This window comes from Nannospalax galili, unplaced genomic scaffold, assembly GCF_000622305.1.
Source record: "Nannospalax galili isolate Female #2095 unplaced genomic scaffold, S.galili_v1.0 scaffold525, whole genome shotgun sequence".
NCBI classification, from domain to species: domain Eukaryota; kingdom Metazoa; phylum Chordata; class Mammalia; order Rodentia; family Spalacidae; genus Nannospalax; species Nannospalax galili.
The window spans coordinates 3,338,567-3,349,412 of record NW_008353937.1 but is presented as its reverse complement, the minus strand read 5'-3'; the positions used below and the strand labels follow the sequence as shown (position 1 = coordinate 3,349,412).

The 10,846-nt window shown below is 49.9% G+C and overlaps 1 protein-coding gene across 1 annotated transcript in view; it reads right to left on the bottom strand.

The window, feature by feature from the left end:
- Positions 1-10,846, bottom strand: part of Col22a1 (collagen type XXII alpha 1 chain) — a 214,016-nt gene that overhangs the window by 186,383 nt on the left and 16,787 nt on the right. The window contains exons 2-3 of the mRNA XM_029554999.1: positions 8,556-8,714; positions 4,091-4,657 (exon numbers count right to left, since the gene is read on the bottom strand). Of these exons, the coding sequence (XP_029410859.1) occupies positions 4,091-4,657; positions 8,556-8,703 (715 nt within the window). The 5' untranslated portion in view covers positions 8,704-8,714. The remainder of the gene's footprint in view (positions 1-4,090; positions 4,658-8,555; positions 8,715-10,846) is intronic.

Here is a 10,846-nt window from a genome sequence, read left to right as displayed (position 1 = left end):
CTTCAGCATCGCCAACATGAGCATCACTACCAATCCCCTTCAGCATCGCCAACATCAGCATCAGCCCCCTTCAGCATCGCCTCCATTCAAATCATCAGTCAGTATGAAGTTCCTTTTCTGAATGGTTCCCACTCCGTTCTAGCTGTGATGTCACTCATAGACATCTTGCATGTGCTGAGGCTATTTCTGGTGTTTGGGTTCAGTGATGTGCCTTGATTTGATCTTCCGGATGTTCCTAATGTGTTATTGTTAGCTCTTTTACGTTGTTTTCCTTTGTTTACACTTGAAGTGATGATGAGGGGGTTTTGTTTCGATTGTCACCAGAACAGACCAGGCCTTCCTTGTCTCACAGCTGTGTTTACAAAAATGTCTTCTCCCTGGGTGGCTAAGCGTTGACTTAAATCTCACTTATACTTAGGCATTTGGAGAATCCTGGCTATGGAGGGTCTATGGGATTTTCTTCAGGGTGTCATGGTGAGCGTGCATTGCTGGGCTGAATTGCACCCGTCTCCTCTTCTCTTACCCCCTCCCCATCCACCACAGCTTTTCCTAAGATACAAAGCTTCCTTCCTTAAAGGAGAAGGGCTAGTAACTGCCTTTACGCCCAAATGTTAGACAAGCTCATGTGACTTACAGTTCTGATATGCTGCTGTTTCCTCTCCAGGAACATGACCTTCACTACTCCAATTAACTGAATGCCAGGTCTCCTGGGAAATAGCCCCCCTCCCTTTGGTTTGCAGGCTTACAGAGTTCTACAGAGCAATAATGACAAGTATGTGCCAGCACCCTCTCAGCCCACTCCCATCCATTCAGTCCTATACTGTGCGCCCAGTCTAGGAGGCAGAGTGACCAGTGATGGCATCATCTGGAATCCTTGGGTGCCCAAGCTGAAGGGAAGCGGCCACCAGGCTGGAGAGGGGTGGGGACTTCCTTTCTGTTCTCTTCAGCTGAGGTCCAGGACTAGCTGACAGCTCCCTACTGGAAAGCTCCCCCTCAACCCTCATCTGTACATTCTCCATCCATCCATTCATTCAATCATTCATTTGTTCACTCATCCTTGAATCCCACCCTTCTTCAAGCAGAACTTTCATCAGCATCTCTTCAGTGAAGCCCATTTTCTACTGTAGAAAACTCTCAACAGACAGCATCATCGCTTAGGTGCCCATGAACGGAGAGACAGGAATAAAACTTGGTCTCATCCTAAGAAGCTACCTGACCTCTGCCCTTTTTAAACACAAACCTAACCAAATGTATGAAACAGAACACAAATAAACCTCCTTACTACATTATGCCGCTCGAGCAGGGATGCGACCTGGACTCTGAAGCATCACCCCTTATCATCAAACCAAGGTGGGCAACAGTGACCCTGTCAGTCATAAGCACAGCTGAGGGAGTCCATGCTGGGGAGGCTACAGGCTGGAGTCTGCATTCTGCTCTGCCTGATTAACTATATTATGTCCCAAGAACTCTTTCTGGGGATTTCTCTGCCACTCCCAGAATAGTCATTGGGCATGGAGGTGCTTACAAGACTAGACTGAGCCCTGTGGAAAGATGGTGAAAAGTCAATGGCCACTAGATACCTTTGACCTTCTAGGTCCCTCTCAAGGTGTGCTGGGATGACGGCTGGGAGCTCACATCTATAAGCTCCCTTGCTGGATTTCTGGTGCTCAGCTGGGTCTACACCCTGCTCTCTAGTTCTTCTCAGCCTAGATTTCTATTCAGCATGCATCTGAATCAATTCCTTAGAGCAGTGCTGCCCAGGCTATCTACTCTGGCTTATTTCCTTTTCCTAGCCTACCTCCATCCTAGCCTCCTATCAAGTAGGAGTTGTGTTCAGCTGTGCCTACCAGATCTCAGCAGCATATAAAAGGACTTAATGTTTGAGGTTGTAACGAGGGTCCGATAAAGCTGGCTGCGTACCAGAAGACAAATTTGTTATTGACACTTAGTGCTCTGGACATCAGTGTCCTCATTTGCCAAACAGGCCTAGTCTTCCCTGCTGATCTCTTCCAAACCCAGTTCTCTGAATGTCTCCAGCAGACTTGTAAATGGACACTGGTCTTCCATTTTCTGCACAGATCTGAGCATGCCCAAACCCTGCCTGACAATGTCCTCGCTTTTACACACAAATCTTTCTTTGTTCATACTCTGACAATCTGTCAGTCAGCAACCGCACTGCCCTCTGTAACCCCGCACACAGGTGTATTATAGTTCACGGGCATGTCAAAGCATCCCTAACCCACATCACTTCACCTGTCAGTCCCACACACACATAAGCATTCTAAGCATGCCTCCTCCAAACATCCCTCCTTAGTTCTTAGCAATGCCCTGCCACCACACGCCATGGCTCAGCCTGACTTCATGTGTCTCTGCACTTTTCATGTGTCTTCATGTGTGATTTAGAGACTAGGAGCCCCCTCTCAGGGGCAGGAGTTATGTATCGTTTTTTATATAGACCAAAAGTCAGTACAAAACTACACAAATGTACTCTCAGTAGGTACCCATTGCATGAATAAGTGGGTTAAGTAAACAACACAGGCAGGTATCCTGTGGTAAGGATACCTAGAGCCATACCTACTTCTGGACTCAATCACGTGTTTCTTCACTGGGTGCAGGCCAGACCCATCTGGGCCTACTTTTATGTTGAACCACACCTGCTGCCTGCCACCAACACCTCCCACTACTGCCCTCATATCCCCAAGGCTTCTTTGCTCCCCTGGCAGGATTGAGACTGACTGGCCTCCCCTATCAGAATCTACTCATCCCCCTGTAATAATCAGCAAGCCAGGCTGAGACTTGGCTCCCAGCACTGCCACTCACTCACCAGCCTCAAAGAAAAGCACTTGCTGAACCAGAAGGCTAGCCTCGGAATAAGCCTTCTAGGATCCTGGAGGTCAGACTTCCAGGTCCGGCCAGGGGTCAGTGCCTGTCTGCTGCTGGTGCCCAATGTCCATGCCCCTCCCCCATCACCCTCTAAGTTCCACAGATTCCAGACAAACAATTGGAAACCTCAGCTTGTCTCAGAGGTCAGGTCACTGGCCCTGGGGCACACACATGAGCTGTGGCTCCCTGCCTGGCAGAGGCTATTTTCCTGCCTGATCACTCACTGTTAGTAACCCTTCGGGAGACCTGGCAATACACCAGACTCCATCTCTAATTTTATTATTTTTAATTTAACTTATGAGATATTGTCCTAGTTTGTTTCTCCATTGCTGTGACAAAATATTCTGACCAATACCAACTTGTGAAGGAAAGGGTTTATTTAGCTCACATGTCCCAGGTCACAGTTCATCAGGGAGCTCAAGGTAGGAACTCAGGGCAGGAACCTGGAGGAAGCTGGAGCACAGACCATGGAGGAACACTGCTTACTGGCTTGCTCCTCTGGCCCCTGCTCAGCCTGCTTTCTTATACAACACAGGCCCACCTGCTCAGGGGTGGCACCACCCACAGTGGGTTAACCCTAACCCTAACCCTAACCCTCCCACATCACTCAACAGTCAAGACGATGCCCCACAGACATGGCCACAGGCCAGTCCAATGAAGGAAATTCCCCAACTGAGGTTCCCTCAACCCAGGTGTGTCAAGTTGACACTAAAGCTATCCAGCACAGATATTTTATATTTAAAAAAATAAAATCACTTTATCGTAATGAACTCCCAACATCACACAGCTAGATTAAGGTAGCCACTAAGAACACGTGCCCCATCTCAAACTCTCCACATCTCAATGAGCTTCTAGACAGTTACAATAATCAGGCTCTAAAGTTAGAGCTTTGGAAGCTCTGGGTAGTTGCTGGGCTCTGCTGACCATGAAAGAGAGACAGGGCTCCCTTTGGTCCCCGAGTCTTCTCCACGGCTGTCTACGGAAGGAAAAGGCAAACGGGGGCTTGGAGGACCAGCCTTCCCGGGTGGGGGATGTTTGGTAACAGATCCCTCTGCAATGGTGCCCACCCTCTGCCTTTCCACCGACCGTGCCTGAGCCTGGCACACTGCTCGTCTCTGCCCACCGCACTTTCTCCTGCTGGAGCTGGTGGCAGGCAGCACCGGCCTTGGTCGGGGAAATAGCCACCCAGGGAAGCAGGGACACTCACTCTCACACAGGCGCCGTCTCAGCTTGCCACGGATCTTGTCGATCGCGTTGAAGTCTGATACATGGAACACATGAGCGGCCTTGGGCTCCGAAGCGATCTCATCCAGCTCCTCCCTCAGTGCTGCGCCCACTCCCACGGCGAAAATGCGGATGCCAGCTGCGTGGGCAGCTGCTGCGGCGTCCAGCACCAGGTCCTGGCTTCGGCCATCAGTCAGCAGGATGGCTACCTGCTTGAAGGCACGGTTCCCAGGCCGGCCTCCCGCCTGCACAGAGAAGCTGCGGCTGGTGATGTAGCGGAGGGCATCACCGGTGTTGGTATTGCCCCCGTAGTAGGTGATGCGCCTGGCTGCTGCCTTCACTGCCTCCCGGGAGTCAAAGTGGCCTAGTTCAAAGGCCGTAGTGGGCCGGTCACTGTAGCGCACGACCCCCACACGGGTGTGGTCAGGGCCAACTTCAAAGGTGTCCACCAGGTTGGCCACCCACCGGCGAACCTTCTCAAAGTCCTCCTTGCCCACACTGGAGGAGGTGTCCAGAAGGAAGACCAGGTCATAGTGCACACTTTTGCAGCCTGCATGGGCATGAGAGAGGGTGAGCAGGGTGAACGGGTGGTGGAAAGGAAGGGCATGTCTTTGCGCATGCCAGATCCAGTGTGTCACCTGCTCAGCTCAGATCCTACCTGCCCTGCCTCTCAGACCCTGCAAGGGCTACATAGAAAAACATATTGACCCTTTCTGGAATCATTGTGAGAACCAACTGAGGACATGTGACATATGATATGGCTCATTAATTTGAGCCATGGACCGCCCCTAAGTGTCAAGCTCTTTACTTCTAGAACTTGTGTGTTTCTGAGTATGCATGTATGTCACATGTATGTGTACATGCATGTGCATGCAGAGGCCAGAGGGGGACTTTGAGTGTCCTCCTTTATATAGCTCCCTCTTAGTCCCGTGGTGTGATGGTTTGAATGAGAGTGTCCCCCGTGGGCTTGAAGTTTTGGGACATTTTGTCCCCAGTGGTGGCTCTGTTTTGGGAGGTCCTAGAAGGTGTGGCCATGCTGGAGGAAGCACGTCACTGGGGGCAGGCTTAGAGAGTTCTTAAGTCTTGCTGGATGTCCAATTGCTTCCTACTTCCTGTGCCTGCATGAAAATGTGAGAGCTTAGCTTCCGCTCCTCCAGACACCTCTGCCACCATGCCTCCACACCATGATGGATTCTTGCCCCTTTGGAACCGTAAGTTAAATCAACTCTCTCCTACTTCCTGTGCCTGCATGAAAATGTGAGAGCTTAGCTTCCGCTCCTCCTCCAGACACCTCTGCCACCACGCCTTCCCACCATGATGGATTCTTGCCCCTTTGGAACCGTAAGTTAAATCAACTCTTCCTTTTATAAGTTCCCTTGGTCATAGTGTTTCTATCACAGCAACAGAAAAGTGACTAATACCCTTGGGCCAGGTCTCATTGAACCTGGAACTGACTATTTTCCAACTAGACTCCCTAGAGCCCCAGCAATCCTTCTTCCCACCACCCCCAGTGTGGGGGCTACAGGTTCATGCTTGGCCATGCCTGACTTTTACACAGATGCTGGGATCTGGGTTCAGCTCCTCATGCTGACACAGCAAGTGCTCCTACCCACTGAGCTGTCTCTCCAGCCCCTGTTAGTACTTATTATAAAACTGCTGCAACTAATGGAGTCCCATTTCAGAAAAAGTTATCAAATCATGCTTAAGATGGAAAAACACTGTTAAGCAATAGTGTGTCCTTAGTTATTTTGTATTTCCCTACAGTCATTGATAGAAATGGGAATATGCCAGGCCCAGTGGTATATGAAATAGATTTCCCATGCCCAGCTGCATGCTGGGAGTGTTTCCAGCCTGATCTTGGGGCTTTCCACAGCTTGCAGAGTCCACTGTATGGGGGAACACAATCGATTTAACCCTAGGATTTCTGGTTGGATAGTTAAATAATTTGCAATCGTTCATTATTAGAAAGTATATAAAATATATAACATTTTTGTATTTTAAACATATTTATAGAAGTTTGGTAATATTTTATGTACATATACATATATTTTATAAAGTTTATATAAACTAAATGATGCTTTCAATTAAGTAAAATAAAGGATTAATATAATTTTCTCCTCCATACAGCAGTCTTGTATATGGGTTTACTACTCCATTTCACAACTAGATCATTTGAGGGGAAAAAAACCTTTTCTAAGCCCAAGTGGTGGGCAAGTTAGGGTACGTGTGACATGCAGACAGAGCTCTGCAGCTGGCCTCATGGCAGGCACCTGCTACCCCCAGGCCACCATCACCCACCCTGGGACAGAAGGGCCTTTTCTCCTGATTCTCCTGTTCATTGGGGGTTGACCTGAGGGAGGCAGAAGTCCCATGCTCCTCACTGTGAAGCTAGATGTCCACAATAATTATTATCTTTTCTGCCAGTGGGGCTCTGAGAGACTCAGACAAAATAAAATACAGGAAAGAACTTGGTAAAGTCAATAAAAAAGAGCTTTAGAGCTTTATATTTTGAGGGCCAGGGGGTAAAGCTTTAATACTTTCTGCTTAGGGCCACCCTTCCTCAGTTCCTCATCTGTACAAAGAACAACATTTTATGTCCTGGATCCGATGACAGGCACTTGCTGCCACCCAATGATCAGTCCCCACCTGCCTGTCACTTATCAGCAAAGGCATATGCCAGCTCTGTGTTCTGGACACAGACAGACTGGGGTGTTCCTGTCAGCACTGACCAAAGCCTTCTCCATGACATGGGCCCCACACAGCATGGCAGTTAGCCATCCATCACAGCTCTGCCCCTTCTGTCCCCAGGCCCTCCCATCTGTAGTGACCATGGCTAGTCTTTGATCCACTGCACAAGCATGTCCTCCTCCTGTCCTGGACATCCCCGGCTGGACTCCCACATGTGGATGCCCCTCTATGCTCACGAGGCTTCCTAGGATGGAACAACACAACAGGGCCCAATCCTGCCTGTCCATCAGTCCCAACCCCTGCATACACTTGCTAGAGTTGGGTTCACAGCATCGCATGGTGGCTCCTTCTCTCCCCCTCTGACATCATCTCCTCACACACCCATTTGTACATACACATCCACAGGCACTCCACACTCTAACACCAGCACATACATACCACCACAGCTTCATGTTCTCACATGTTCACCGACTCATACTCACACACACACACCCTCTCATACTTACACACACTCACACACACCCTCTCTCACACACACCCTCCCTCTTGCACCCTCTTTCTCACACATCCCTACTCTCTCACACACACACTCACACACACACTCACACACACCCTCTCACACACACTCACACACACCCTCTCTCACACACACCCTCTCTCTTGCACCCTCTCTCTCACACATCCCTACTCTCTCACACACACACTGCCACACACACTCACACACACCCTCTCACACACACATACTCATATATACCCCCTCACACACACATACTCTCAGACACACACACATTCCTTGTCTCACACACACTCTCTCTCTCACACACACTCACACACACACCCTCTCTCTCACATACCGTCTCACATACATACCCTCTCATCCATACTTCCCCCACTCTCTCTCTTGTACATCCGCCTCTCACATACACATACTCTCAGACACACTCTCTTTCTCACACTCTCTCACACACAGTCTTACACACACCCCTCTCTCACACTTCCTCTCTCATACCTACCTTCTCTCTCACACACACACCCCTCTCACACATACACTCTCTGTCACATACACACACACACACACACACACACACACACACATGCTCTAATGCACACATTCTCCCACATGCTCCTCTCACACACCCTCTCTCTCATACCTACCCTCTCTCTCTCACACACACACCCTCACACATACACTCTGTCACACACACACACACACACTGTAATGTACACGCTCTCTCACATGCTCTCTCTCACACACCCTCTCTCTCACACACACATATTCTCTTTCTCACCTCCCACATGCTCCTCTCACACACCCTCTCTCTCATACCTACCCTCTCTCTCACACACACAGCCCCTCACACATACACTCTGTCACACACACACACACACACACACACACTGTAATGTACACGCTCTCCCACATGCTCTCTCTCACACACCCTCTCTCTCACACACATATATTCTCTTTCTCATACACTCTCACACACCCACTCACACTCATCCTCCTTTGTGCACAGGCCCAGGCAGTATTTCAGAGTCTCACAGTCTATAACACTCTGTCATGCTCTGTCACACATCACTTTGTTCTCACAGGCCCTATTTGAACAGATGTTCTTGCACACACATGGACTGGAAGACCACTGATACACACATTGCTGGATTGCTGACACACTTGTACCATGGTCACACTCCTCCACAGGCCCACGCCCTCACTGACACATGCACAGGCTGAATTTTCCACCTCTAGCTTCATGCCCCACCTGCACGCTGGGCCTGGCAGCAGCTGTCCTTTCCCCAGAGCAGCAGCATCCACAGGAGCCAGGCCACCTTGCTCCCTCTGGGGGCTGCCATGGCTCTGCTGTTCTTGGGGACAACCAAGTCTTGTCCAGGAAGAGACGTTGTCAGCATGTACGCATTTCCTGTGTGGAGAAGACACACCCTGAGAAACGCTCTGGAGTTGAAGGGTCAGAAGTAGGAGGAATCCTATATCCATCCCATCTCCAGCCCTCGGCTCCCCCTCTCTACGCAGCCAACACTGTGGTCTTGTGAAGAGCAATGTGGCCAGCCGCCTCCCTGGTCCACCACCCATCTCTCCATCTACCCAGCTGACACCTGTGTTCTACAGACCAGCTGGCCCTGGTAAGGAAGGTGCAGCTGAGTGACCCACTGCTCTGTCTTTCTAGAGCTCTTCATTAGCACCACCCCAGTTCCCTAATTAACATGACTCACAGACGACCTTGATCTTCCAGTCCCGCGGGCTGAAGTTGGTAGCTCTGGACTTGAGCAGTTTCCCACCAATACCAGGTTTGCAGCCCACTCTGCCTTCTGGGAAAGGTGAACTCTGCCTGAACTCCCCTCTTTCCATATCCTGTGTACCTTCTGCAGAGTTTATAACCGGAGGAACTTCTCCTCATGCCCTTGGCCTCCAGTCCTCTACCTCGCTGGGAAATCAGTGCTGAGCTGAAGCTGGCCATACCCCTTCTGGAGCTTTAAGCACGTTTTTTTCCCATAGGGTCTGACACTGAGCCACAGTGCAACCATCTGCCTTCAGTGAGTCTGCCCCCCTGCCCCCCGTGTCCAGGGGGCTCCTCCTCAAGGGCGGGGCTGGCCCTAGGAGATTCTGTAGCACTGGTGACCAGCACAAAACCCAGCAGGTGCTCAGGTAATGCTCATGACTGAAGGGAAAGAAGAGAAGAAAAGCAAGGGAGAGAAAGGAGAGGGGGTTGGCAGCTGCCCCAGGAACTGGCTGAGCTCAGAGGTTCTGTTCTGCGGGCCTGGGGGCAGGATCATCTACACCACTCTCTCTGGACACAGCGACACCCAAACCTAACCTTTAGTTCACTAGCAGTAGGATTACCTAAGAGCCTGCTAGTAACAGTAGGTGCACCAAGGGCCGGAGATAAGTTTTCCACTGTTCACTCTACTGTAAATAGTTTATTTATTATTTTTTAAATGTTATGTATATGAGCATATTGCCTGCATGTATATAAGTACACTCCCACACTCGTGTCATGCAATAGCTGTGGACATAAGAAGAGGGCGTCAGATCCCCTGGAACTGAAGTTACACAAAGTTGTAAGCCACCATGTGGGTGCTGGGAATTGAACCCAGGTCCTCTGCAAGAGCAGCAAGTGCTCTTAACTGCTGAGCCATCTCTCCAGGCCCTGTTCAATCTATTTTAATCCTAAGGATCAGGGTCTGTACTAGAACCACAACGTCCCTCCACTGTTCAGGTCAAAAGGCCAGAGCATGGAGAGGTGACCGTCTCACAGATGTCAGTGGTGGTGCTTGGAGCCGTACACTGCGAGGTCAGAGGTCATGCCAAAGCCACCTTCTTTCACTCTCCATGGAAACAGGGTCTCTTGTTGAACCTGGAGTTTGCTGGTTTTAGCTAGATCAACTCCCAAGATGTGTCTGTCTCCACCCCTGGCCTTTCCGTGCCAGTGTTACAGACAAGTGCCACTGTGCCTAGCTTTTATGTGAATTCTGGGGATGGTCCTTATGATTGTACAGCAAGTAGTTCACACACTGAGCCATCTCCGCAGCCTATATACATCCAAAGCCAAGGCCTGGACAGAGGAAAGAATATAGATTTTTGCATTGATTTGTTCATTTAATAAATAGTCACTATTTACTCTCATATGCCAGGTGCATAGGACAGGCAGATAAAGGAAACTAAACCCACTGTGAATGGGTCCTTACTGACTCCTGGGCATGGATAAGATGCAGTGCATGCCTGAGCAAGTCGGACTCGAGTGAACACAGGAGGACAAACAAGCGGTTATGGGGTACAGGCAGTGGATGGTGGCGGGGAAAGTCAGGCTCCCCTGGCTTCTTCCAAGTAGATTTAGAAAGCTGAGCAGGAGCTAAAAAGACACAAGATGACAGGTGGCAACTTCAAACAGAACACAGGAGGACAAACAAGCGGTTATGGGGTACAGGCAGTGGATGGTGGCAGGGAAAGTCAGGCTCCCCGGGCTTCTTCCAAGTAGATTTAGAAAGCTGAGCAGGAGCTAAACAGACACAAGATGACAGGTGGCAACTTCAAACC